Source organism: Phoenix dactylifera, chromosome 15 (assembly GCF_051530095.1).
Source record: "Phoenix dactylifera cultivar Ajwa chromosome 15, Ajwa_hap1_PhDact_Kaust_v1.1, whole genome shotgun sequence".
Classification (NCBI taxonomy): domain Eukaryota; kingdom Viridiplantae; phylum Streptophyta; class Magnoliopsida; order Arecales; family Arecaceae; genus Phoenix; species Phoenix dactylifera.
Window position 1 is genome coordinate 19,954,335 of NC_143204.1, and position 12,745 is coordinate 19,967,079.

Genomic DNA, 12,745 nt, shown 5'->3' on the forward strand with positions numbered 1-12,745 from the left:
ACACATACAACCAAATGCCAACTCCCTCCCGTTCTCACCAAACCATAATTCTCTCCACGCGCGCACGGCCACATCCCCTTCCCTCCCTCGTCAACGACAAATCTCAACCATCCCTTCCCTTCCCCCGCACCTAGACCACCGACACGTGCAGCCACCTGGCTTCCACCGCCTCTCCCCCCTCTCTAGAGATATCTCTCTTGAGTCTCTCCCTAGTCGCCACCATGTCTAACTTTTTTTAATATCTCTAACCACGCGCCATGGGATTCCGAAGCCCACGCACATGGCCTTGGGGTCCATTTTGCCATACAGCTGGCCTGCGTCCCCTCGTGACCTATTTATTTTTTTATTCCTAAAAATATATTAATTAATTAAAAAATTTGGAGAGATGCAGAAGACTAAGAAAAGCTCTCCACTAACTAAAGTCGGCATCCACCACGAAGCACGAACCGCCTCTTTCGTCCCGCTCCAATCTCCGCGTTATCCAATTTCCCATCTTGCCCTCATATATATTAGTACGCGATTTAAGCAAAGAGCAAGAGAGGGAGGGTAGGTTTGGAATAATGAGGAAAAAGAATCACTAAAATAATAATGATATAACAACAATGATAACCACCACCACCACCACCACTACTCAGACGCACTCGGTCATGCCTACAACCACAGCGAAAAGAAAAACCCACAAAATTAAAAAAAGGGAAAAACTAAGAAAGGGGAGAAATAAATAAAAAGGTAATGACAAGAATAATGATGGGATGATAAAACAACAACGGATCGGGTCAGAAAAATAAGAGAGAACAGATCCAGCGACGATGACCACCGTCCGATCATCCGATCGAGCATCCGCCGCAACGAGAGATCGATCTAGAAGGCGTAGACGGCGGCGGCGGCGGCGGCCACAGCGACGGAGATCCAGGAGGCGCGGAGACCGGTGGCGAAGCTGCCGCCGTCGGCGGGCGTGGTGGGAGGTTGGCTGATCGGAGACATGGGGCTGGGGGCGGGAGGGGAGGTGGACGACGGGGTTGGGGCCGTGGGAGATGGAACGGGGGCGGTGGGGGAGGGGGTGGGGGCGGGAGAGGACATGGGGGCCGGGGTGGGGGCCGTGGAGGAGGGGGCGGGAGCACTGGGAGTCGGAGCCGCGGGGGTGGGAGCGGGGGCGGGGGCGGGGAACACGGGGGGAGGCGACGGGACGGGGGCCGGAGTTGGAGGGGCCATGGGGGCGGCGCCAGGGGCCTGGGCGGAGGAGCTCACAGCAAGCAACGCCAGCGCCACCGCGAGGAGCGAGAAACGAGCACCGGCGACCGCCATCTCAGCCTCAGAGAGCAACCGACTAGAGAGAGAGAGAGATTAGGACTACGGTTTAGTGGGAAGGGCACAGGGAAGCCAGGAGGGTATATAGAGGGGGGAGGGGGAGAGGGAGAGAAAAGTCGTGCAAAAGGGTATTTTTTTATTAATTAAAGTAATTATTATACATTGGAATAAATAAAGAATTAAATAAATAAATAAAAGGGAGGGCAACTTGTTCCTTCATACTTACTAAAATTTATTTTTTGATCCATAATTAGTATGTATTTATATTATATTTTGTGATAATTTTGGATGGTAGGGCAACGGCGGTTGGAGTGTATGATAATGAATGACAGCTATTTTGCCCGTCCGATTTAGATTGGATGGTGATGGGTCATTGTTGTCATACAACATTCTTTTTAATTTGGACTAACCCACGTTCGCGTCTCCGCGTTTAGAATTTAGTTTCCAAACCGTCTTCCGAGCGTAATCTTAACGGTTATGATTTCATGACGATTGATGCACGCACAGATAGCTACACTTTACCGCAGGTGGAAACTTCAAAAGCTTCTTTAACGGGTCCTGATCTCTTCTTAAATCCTATGAAAAATAGTTCTCCATTTGCCATCTGATTGTGATCTAACGGTTATAATTTCATGAGGGTTGGACTTGCACAAAAGGTCGCGTTTGCCGCAGCTGGAAGCTTATCAGGAAGCTGCTGGCCGTTTGTGGGGTCTTGGTCTAGTATTTATTAATTGGTTTCTAATAGCTGAAAGTTTATGGGGAGAGAGAGAATTGGTATTGTTGGATGTTGAGATAGTTTGATTAAGGGGGACAGAAAGCGTGACGGGTGAACAGGATTTTTTTAAAATTTATTTGGGGCAAATCATAAATTAATTTTGGCCAATTATGTCTGATTATTATTTTATGTGTTCTGATTTTGGGGTTGGTGTAGCATTAGCATTATAACGTGAAGAGCACATGGAGCATGGAGGGATGTGTGCCCTTCTTTCTTTAAGGGTAAGGTTCTGTAGGATACTGCTGCCATTGTGCCATCAAAAATGTCCCATGAGGTTGTATTCATGGTAGAGAAGGATCGTATCTAACTTGACAAGGAATATTTCGAGCAGTGTTGGAAATGGATCACCTATGGGTCTAATTTTTTTATTAATCCAGCTTCTTTTTTTAGTTTCTAGTTAGTCTGGTATAGTCGGTGCATATAATTAACTATTTCTAAACTACTTATATACCGAAAATCGTGTGAATTGGTGGCCACAAATTATATAATTTTTTTATGTGTAAATAGTTTAAAAATAGTAGATCACATATCAATATGTAGATTTTATCGTCCAATCTAAACATGATCAGATTTAAATCAAGATCTTCTTGAGTCTGGCAAATTATAACTCTCTCTCTCTCTTTCTCTCTCTCTTTCTCTATATATATATATATATGCATGTATGCATATACGTATACATGTATATTAACTATGCAGTTTAGCTTTCAAGCATGAACTAGCATAATCCTAATTAGGATGCAAACTACTATTTTTGGAAGTATTTTGCGGTAGTTGGAAATGAGCCATTTACCCTATTTTGTAGTGACATATAACTTGCGTTTTTTTTTTTTTTTTTTTTGCCAATGCTTACTGAAATTTTTTGATTTACTAGAGTCATCCACGATTAATCTACAGCACAATACTAAATAGTTTGATAGCAAAATATACACACCAATAGATTTTTTTAGGAACTAGTATGGTAGTGGATGTTAGCATGCAGTTCGACCTGCAAGTGCAAAGTTGGCAGGATCAAGTTCAAGATAGATGTGAACCACACCATTTAGGAAAGATTTGTCAGCATTCAAGATGATTTGAATGTAACATGATATAGTTTTAGGATTAGTATAATTAGCATGTCACCAAGCTCAGAATAAAAGAAAAAAACTTATGTAAGAATGACTAGGTGATGGCCATCCATAAAGCATCTGATGGCATGTAAGGGTGGATGTTAACAATACCTGCAATGATGGAAATGGGGGCCACTAATTATTGTGGGAGAAGCTTAAAGAATGTCATTTATCAGGAGTAAACTGTGCGAGGCTGGAACCTGGAAGGTAGGGGTTTCTTTGTTTTCTTAATTTTTTTAAGTTTCAGCACCAACCACATGGAAGATAATTGTTGGAAGGTAGAGGCCTGAATAATTGAGAAGGTTAAAGTCTTCAGGAGTTGCCAGTTCTGACAATCCATTGCAACCACCAGCGAAGCTTCCAAGCAATGGGGGGTGGAGGGGGGCCGAAGCCCCTGCCCTGATCCCAGGTATCATTGAGTCGAGATCCCAAAACAGAGGTAATGATATGTCCTCGTCTATCTTCTTCTTATCCAATATCTCATGTTGAATGTTTTAATTATATTATTATTAGATGTGTTATTTAGACTAACAACATAAGTTTCGCTCTCTCTCTCTCTCTCTCTACATATATGCTCACACATACATACATATATACCTATATATGCGATCCTATAAATATAGGATATTATATGTTTATATCTCAAAATTTATTTTATTCTCGAATATGTTGGCATAATTTTAGGGATCACGTAACAATCATATTAGCTCATATTATTTTTCTTTATTAGCATGATCCACTATCATTAGTATTATTTTTATTTGTTAGTATGATTCTATATCGGTTGGTATTATTTTACTTTGTCAGCATGATTTTGTTAAAGTAATTTTAGGGATCATATAACAAATTATATTAGTGAGTATTATTTTTCTATATTGTTTTTTCTATATAGAGCATGAACATGAGCATATATAACCTCTGAGATGTACGAAATGTGATGGAACAAAAAAATAAAATCAATTTTCTCTCTCTCTTTTCTTTGTTTTTCTCTTATTTTTCAAATATTTTTATATAATAAATTCAATTTTTCCCATGGTATCCTTCAGTTAAATTTTAAATCGACGATGCTAGATAATAACCATTTTAAGTAAAAGATGTGACTATCATTGGTTTGCGTCAATACCTCTTAAATATTTACATAAAAATATCTCTTTACAATACAAAATAAATGTTCAAATTTCTTTGAGAAGTATTAATGCAAAAGAGCGATAAGATCATTTTATACTTAAAATGGATACTTGTTCACACTAGCCAAAAATCTAATGGAAGAAGTATAGTTGCAAAAACATAAAGAGTTGAGGTGAATATGAGTAAATGATGATTTTAGGAAAAAAATATACAATATCACATATTTGTAGGGTATAAATGCAAAGATTTTTTAAACAATACATATTTTTTTCTTTTCATTTCCAGAGAAAAGACACATCAAATGTAAATTATCTGGTGTAAATATTTCGATTTTCAACTTCAAAGTTTGGAACTTGGGACCACCTTCAATTTAAGAGGGCTGTTTTGATTTCACATCTATTTAAGTTTACCTTAAGATGCTATGGTCTATAGAAAGATGTGTTGAATGGCATTGATTATGCTCTTTCTAGGCTTGTTTCTCGATCAAGCAAATTTTTGTGCTTGTTGTTTCGGTTGTTCTAATTTTTTTCATTTTATTTTCAATCCAAGCTCATTTTACCCAAAACAACTTGATTTGGACTGAAGCTGTTCAGAACTGGGGTATATAAGACTCTAGCATATTAAATCTGAGATGATCTGAACCTTCAATTTCATGGCCAGAATACAAATACTTTTGCAACTAGATCAATATTGATTCTATATAATACATTTTTACGATAAAAGTCTATATAAATATATTATACTGTAAGTTTTAGATCAAAATTTCATTTAGTCAAACACGAGCAATTTACGTAATTTTACTTTCAGCAAAGTTTTTAGATTTAAGCCTGAATTATTTGCAAACAAGCAAGTTCTAATAGAGTCAATTATGGAATTGAGCATAAGCTACTTCTATAGCCTAGCTGTGTCTCGGTAGACAACCTTGGATATATAGATTGCTGTCTCATTTCTCATTTGTTACTCTGATATATGTATACATGACGATTTCTCTAAGCTTATATTTGCTTCATGCACAGGATTGTGATGGAGGCTAAAAAAAAAGGCAAATTTTACCTACAGCTTCACGTAGTTTAGCACCAAATTGTTTTATAACTTGTTAATAATGTACTATCTTCTCATCAAGTATTTATTGATAAGAAGAAGCTGGAGTTATAAATACTTTTGTTTTTTTAGGAGCTTATACTAATTATGACTGATTTTCTGAAAAATAGCAAAAGCTAGATCCAAGGTGAACTTCAACATTTCTTGGAGGAGAACTGCAAGGTTTACTCCCTACCAATTTTCTTCTGGGATGGTTAAGGACATCTGAGGTACTCTTCACGTTGTTTCAGCGCTCCGTTTTGCCCTTGTTTCTTGGGTACTCCCACTCCTTGGCTATCTCAAAATAAACTTCGACGGCAGTAGATCAGTGGATGGTGTGACTGGAGGGGTTGAAGTTGTGATCATGGACCACCTTAGTAGGATGATTGCAGCAAGAGGGCGGCGCACGCCAGTTCTTACAGTTGTCGGGGCAGAACTGCGGACAACCTGAGAGGGTATATCCTATGCTAGGCAGGTACTTGGTGTCGAGCGGGTGTACCTCGAGGGGGACTCATCTATAGTGATCGATTGGATCCGGAGGGCGAATAGGTATGATGATGATCATCCCACGTTAGAGTTATATAAAATAAGTAGCCGTCTTTACCAAAAAAAAAAAAAAAAAATTCAATCAAAGCGAAGTGTAACTTTGTTGGACAGCTATCAGATTCCTCGACGAAGAGCACGCCACCAGTCTCTTCGGAGACATCCGATAAAATTGGAACGATACAGAGTAGATTAGCATGGCCCCTGCGTAAGGATGACACGCATAAATCAAGAAATGGTCCAAATTTTTCACGGATCACAGGGTTAGGAGAGTCCTTTGGTAGGAGATCACCAACCTGGCCGCCCAGGGTATCCCGACGGTTGTGGTTGGTGACTTCAATTGTATCCAGAGTGAGAATGAGAAGCGGGGGGGCGCTGCCTTTACTGATAGAGTGGATAGGAGGGAGTTCCGTGATTTTGTGTCGCGGAATGGCCTGGTAGACTTAGGTTTTTCTGGACCACAGTTTACCTGGTGCAATAATCAGCTTGGCAGTGCTAGGGTTTGGGAGAGATTAGATAGGGCCTTTGCGTCCCCAGATTGGATCCTTCGATTCCCCACCTATAGGGTCAGTCACCTCCCTCGGATTGCCTCGGACCACTGTCCTCTGCTACTCTCTACCTCATTGAGTCCCACCCACCACAGCCCCTTCCGCTTTGAGAAGGTTTGGCTGTCGTACCCCCAGTCTTGGGATATTGTCCGCGACGCGTGGCGGATCCCGGTGCACGGGGATGCCATGCAGCGGGTCTCGCGCAAACTTGAGTTGACCAAGAGGCGCCTTCGCCGTTGGAACCGCGAGGTTGTGGGTAACATTTTCCGGCGTTTGGAGGGGATAGAGACCTCGATCGCTGAGCTGCAAAGGAAGGAAGACCTAGGGGGCGTGCTTCCGGAGGACGATATGGTCGACCTTCGGGGCCTACTTGCGACTCACCATTCGCTGCTATGGCAACATGAGGTTTTCTGGAGACAGAAATCTCGTGTGCAGTGGGTAAGCGAGGGTGATCGTAATACTAGCTTCTTTCATCGGACGACGGTCATTCGGAGACGACGGAGCATGATCCATTCCCTGCGCGATGGGTCTGGCCATCGGGTGGAGGGTGAGCCTGCCATTCGACAGGTCTTGCTTGATTTTTTCCGCGCTAGATGGACAGAGGATTAGGAGGCCCATGATGGTCACTACCCTCTATGGGTGGACGTGGGTATTGGTGATGTTGAGTGTGCATCCTTGATCCGACCGGTGTTGGCACAGGAGGTGCATGAGGCGGTCTGGGCCTTGGCAGCTGACAAGGCCCCGGGACCTGATGGTTTCCCCCCTTTCTTCTTCCGGCGGTATTGGGGTATTATCCGACCAGCAGTGGTGGAGGCCATTCAGTGCTTTTTCACCCAGGCAGCGATGCCTGAGGATTGGAAGGCCACCTTCATCACGCTTATGCCTAAGCGCCAGGATGCGGCTGAGCCTTGTCACTTTAGGCCCATTAGCTTGTGCACAACCTTATACAAGGTTGTGGCAAGAATTATGGTGGGCAGGATGAAGCCCCTTTTACCTGGCATCATTAGCCAGGAGCAGGGGGCCTTTGTAGCTGGTAGAAATATTTCTCATAATGTTATGTTAGCCCAGGAAATGATGTGGGATCTTCGGCGAGCATCGAAGCGGCACAGCCTGATGGCAGTCAAGATGGACATGGAGCGGGCTTACGGCAGGATCAGGTGGAGTTTTCTCCAGCGGGTACTGGAGGCGTACGGCTTCCCCATGCAGTGGATTGGGTGGATTATGGGGTGTGTCCGGGGGCCAAAGTATTCTATCTTGGTCAACGGCACTCCATTAGTTTTCTTCGAGTCCACGATGGGGTTACGACAGGGATGTCCCTTATCCCCTTATTTGTTTATCATCTGTGCTGATATTTTATCCCGTGCTTTGCAGGGAGTGTGTGCCAGCCGGGAGCTGGAGGCCTATGTTCCAGCACCGGGGGCTTGACCTATCTCCCACTTACTCTTTGCTGATGACTGTCTTCTCTTGGCCAGGGCACGGATTCCAGAGGCACGGGTCCTACGCAGGGTGGTGGCAGACTATTGTGCGGCATCCGGTCAAAGAGTGAACTTTCTCAAGTCTGCCATCTTCTTCAGCCCCAGCACAGAGAGCGGAGTCAGACAGGAGATCAGAGGGATACTGCAGGTACCGGAGCAGGAGGGGACGTTGACCTACCTAGGCGTCCCTATCACGGGTCGGAGGCTACGGGTGGCCGAGTGCTTGGGCTTGGTGCAGCGGGTCCAGAGCAGGCTGGAGGGATGGAGGGCGTCCTCCCTATCCATGATGGGGAGAGTGACATTGGTTAGATCAGTGCTGGGATCCATTCCGGTGTACCTTATGGCCAACACAGTGGTACCGAAGACGATTCTGCTGAGGATCGAGCGCCTTCTTCGGAGCTTTCTGTGGGGGTCATATAGTGGAGGCCATGGAGTGCACCTGGTAGCTTGGGAGCAGGTTTGCCTTCCTACTAGCGAGGGTGGTCTAGGGGTGCAGTCCTGTTGCCCAGTAGATACAACCCAAGAGGGGGGGTGAATTGGGTCTTTTAATACTTTTAACCTACTTCTAAAAGTTTTTGATTAATTATGCTAAGTTGTATAGATGCACAGTGAAAGTTAAACTTAGCAACAGTTTGATGTATAAAATGTGACTTGATTGAGTATGCTTGCTACTAAAGAATTCGCGGATAATAGTTAAGCATACAATTTATCTAAGTGAGTAAGTGTGTACGTTAGACAATAACAAGAAGCATTACAAATACAACAAACATATAGTGGTTCGGTGCACCCCAGCACCTACATCCACTCCCCAAGACCTCTTGGAAATTTCACTATAATCCTACAGATTACAGCCGGTTGTTTTACAAGCTCACAACCCAACTTGTTGTTTTACGAGCGCACAACGAACTCGGTCGGTTTTCACAGGCTCACCGACTAGAACCTACCGATTGTTTTCACGGGCTCACAATCCAACCCAGTTGGTTTTCCCAAAGGCTCACCAACCACAACCTTACAACGATTGTTTTCCGGGTTCACAATCAACCCAGTTGGTTTTCCCCAAAGGCTCACCAACCACAACCTTACAACGTTGGTTTTCCCTTTGGCTCACCAACAAACCTTAACACCGTTGGTTTTCCTTTGGCTCACCAACAAACCTTAACCCCTTGATTCAATCCCTTGATTGAATCAAGTTACAAGATATTAAAAACAAAGTTTAAAACAAATCAAAGCTTCTTAAACAAGCAAATATAACAATATAAACAAAATAGTATAAAGAGAAGCCCTCAACCGAGTTTTGAAGATGAAGGAGCTCGGCTTCTTTACTTGACCCTCTTCTGATTTGGCACGAAGTAGAGGATCACCGAGGCAGCACACGGATGAAGAGGAAGCTTTGTGATTCACTTGGATGCTCTTCTTCTCTCTATTTTGCTTTGAATGGCCCTTTTGTGCTTATGGGAGATTTCTCTTATAATCTTTTGAAATCTCTTTCCTAAATGTTCTTTCCTACTTCCATAACTTCTCCCCTAGCTCTCCTCTTGTTTTTATAGCTTTTGATGGCGTGGAAACAAGAATATAGCCGTTAGAGATAAAAATAGAGCCGTTGGACACAGTCTGCACTTCCTGACAATATTACCGTTGGGATCGGAGTCGACTCGCGCGATCAGGAGTCGACTCGTCTGTTGCAGGAGTCGACTCGTGCTTTACTGGAGACGACTCGGCCACTGTTCCAAATTTGAATTATTGTGCATCCTTGACTGGGAGTCGACTCGACTTAACCCGGAGTCGACTCGCCAACATCTGGAGCTGACTTGGCATTTTCGGAGTCGGCTCATCCCATGAATTCAGAGGACATACTTTCTGATTTTCTTCCTCGAGTCGACTCGGATTCTTTTGGAGTCGACTCGGCTCTCAGAGCCCGAAAACTGATCCTCTGTATTTTGGGGTCGCGCTGCCTTGGAGTCGACTCGAACTGTCTTGGAGTCGACTCGCATCTCAGAGACGAAAATACCGTCTTCTGTCTTTGGGGTTGCGCTGCCTCGGAGTCGACTCGGATTTTGTGGGAGTCGACTCGGCTCTCAGACACAGCAGATTGGTCTTCTGTCTTCTTTGGGGTCGCGGTGTCTAGGAGTCGACTCGCGTATTGCGGGAGTCGACTCGAATCTGAGAGTCAGTAAATTGGTCTTCTGTCTTTTTCCTTGTATTCCTCTGAGAGTCGACTCTCACTTTCTTTGGAGTCGACTTGCCAACCATCGGAGTCGACTCGCGTTCCACTGGAGTCGACTCGAATCTCAGACCCGAAAACTGCTCTCAGACTTTTCTGCCTGTGACTCCTAGGAGTCGACTCATACTACCCTGGAGTCGACTCGGTGAACATCGGAGTCGACTCGCGCTCTTCAGGAGTCGACTCGTTGACAGGTTCTGAGATGAATCTTTCTGTCCGGCTGTCTGTTGCTCCTTGGAGTCGACTCGGAACTGTAGGAGTCGACTCGAGTGCCTTTCCTTTGAATTTTTCTTAAAACTTGCTCTTCTAAATTGAAGCCTTTGAACTTGAATCTTGGGCCAATGAGGTGTGGCTTTCTTCTAACTTTTCTTGAGAGCTTTGGAGGCCTTCTTGAATTCTTCCAACTTGCTATGTTCCTTGCAAAATAAATAATCTTTCTTCTTGCAACACAAACATTAGTATTTATACTTCAAGGTTTTGTGATCATCAAAATCAATCTTTAAATCAATCTTTGGGTCATCAAGTCCCTCATAGAGAGGCGTGAGGCACTCATTGCTCGGCACGCGGCTCCGTTTATGTTAGTGCCACACGGCTTCTGGAGTCAGGTGATGGCAGCCAGATATGGTCGGGAGGCCTCAGCAGTAGCACGGACCGGTCGTCGAGTCTCCTTCATGTGGCGCGAGATCGGGAGGTACCTGCCATCAGTTGCGGCACATACCAGGTGGTTGATCGGCGATGGCCGGAGTATTGATGTGACCAGTGATTCGTGGGTGGACACCCTTCCCCTGAGTTGCTGGCCGACCATGGTTGATACAGAGGCAGTGGAGGGGCTACGGGTGTGCGATCTCCTAGTACCAGGAGGGGCAGAGTGGGACGAGGCCAGATTACGGCTGTTCTTCTGGGTACACCTAGCTGCGAGGATTCGGTCCCTCCCGCTACCAGGATGTGGGGGGCCGGATGTCAGAGTATGGGGCACCTCGAGCCGGGCCGGTGTTAGACTGGGAGACCTCTCCCGCGCCATTCAGCCAGAGCACGAGCCGGGGTCAGATTGCGCTTGGATCTGGAGGTCCGGCCTCCACCCGAGGGCAGCTCTCTTTTTGTGGAAGGTGTTCTGGGACCGCCTTCCAACGAGAGCAGTGCTGAGCAGGCGTGGCTGGGGGATCCCTGCGGAGTGAGGGACGTGCGGAGCTGAGGAGTCAGTGGACCACGTGCTCTTCCAGTGTACTTGGGCGAGGTCGACATGGCAGTGGACAGGGATCCCGCAGGGGGCCCGAAGTGCGCGGATACAGTTCCTTAGGGTGACGCGGCAGTGGCTAGCTAGTCAGCAGACTCATGAGGAGGGCATCAGAGCGACTTGCACAGCCCTTCAGATCTGGCTGGCAAGGAATGCTCGTACTCTCGGCAAGCGCAGGGTGTCACCGAGGTTTGCAGCAGAGCTTGCTCGAGCACAGGCCGCGGAGATCAGCCATATCCCTTCCTTAGACAGACCTTTGACAGCTCGGGACACCTGGGGTTCCCCCTTGCTCCGGCAGCTCCTCAGATGGTGTTTTTCACCTGGGAGCCCCCACCCCCGAGCTTCCTCAAGGTCAACTTTGATGGGTCTGTGCTGGATGGCGGCACACGAGGCGGTGCAGGTTTTGTCATACGGGACCCGCACTCCAGGGTCGTGGCCGCAGGCGGCTGCCAGTTGTTCGTTACATCAGTCCCGGGAGCAGAGCTGCGCGCAGCCTGGGCGGGTCTTCGACATGCACGGGCGATGATGCGGACCAGCTCGATTATTTTGGAGGGCGACTCAGCCACTGTCATTGGATGGATTCAGAAGGGGTTGAGGGGTGAGAGCTTAGACCACCCCTTGATCCGCGATATAGTCAGGATGATGAGAGATAGGGGGGCCATCCAGACCAAGCATGTATTTCGAGAAGCCAATGGGGCGGCTGATTGGGTGGCCGCCTATGCGGCCCACCACTCGGGTTACGCCCTTTGGTCGGAGGAGGGGGAGCTGCCACTGGCACTCCGCGAGATATTGTATTTTGATCTTATTGGGTGTATTCATACATGCACTGTATGAAGCACCCGCTTCAGCGAAAAAAAAAAAAAAAAAAAAGGAGCACGCCACCAAAAGCAGAGAGATTTTTTTTTTTTTACCAAAAAAAAAGGAATGGTGGGGCCTAAGTATTTTGACTTTTTAAAGTGGCTCTGATGGGTGGGCGGGATGCAAATTCTAGAAACATCCCATCTTTGTAGTATATTATACGGCACTTTTCTTGACGAACTTGCTGGCCAATTTTCCCGAAAAAAGATAAAAATACAAGTGAAGAAACCTTGGAATATTGAGAAGAAAACATATTGTGGGGTGATATACTGAAGATTTGATGAAACCTTGTTACAGAGGACCAACTAATCCTTTTTTTTTTTTTCGACCGGCCCACTCCAAAACTACTATTAGGTATTTATGAATATAGATCTGGCTCGACCTATAACCCTATGATTTTACTGTTTGTTATAGTATAATTTATGAATCTCGTAGAACTTTCAGCCTAATTATCTAAATAGATTCTAAA

General features: G+C 45.5%; 1 protein-coding gene and 1 non-coding gene across 2 annotated transcripts; one reads left to right on the forward strand and one right to left on the reverse strand.

The window, feature by feature from the left end:
• Positions 1-551: 551 nt before the first annotated feature.
• LOC149751261 (uncharacterized) lies at positions 552-1,393 on the reverse strand. The gene has a single exon (XM_089927596.1). It carries the CDS (start codon positions 1,303-1,305, stop codon positions 862-864), a length of 444 nt encoding a protein of 147 aa, XP_089783722.1. The 5' UTR covers positions 1,306-1,393; the 3' UTR covers positions 552-861.
• A 4,694-nt stretch (positions 1,394-6,087) lies between these two features.
• On the forward strand, positions 6,088-6,190 carry LOC113463503 (U6 spliceosomal RNA). Its single transcript, XR_003387838.4, has one exon. It is a non-coding gene; the product is annotated as a U6 spliceosomal RNA (small nuclear RNA).
• Positions 6,191-12,745: the final 6,555 nt, after the last annotated feature.

Bases quoted from the DNA above. Each gene is read 5' to 3' on its own strand.
- LOC149751261 (XM_089927596.1), bottom strand. From the start codon at position 1,305: ATGGCGGTCGCCGGTGCTCGTTTCTCGCTCCTCGCGGTGGCGCTGGCG.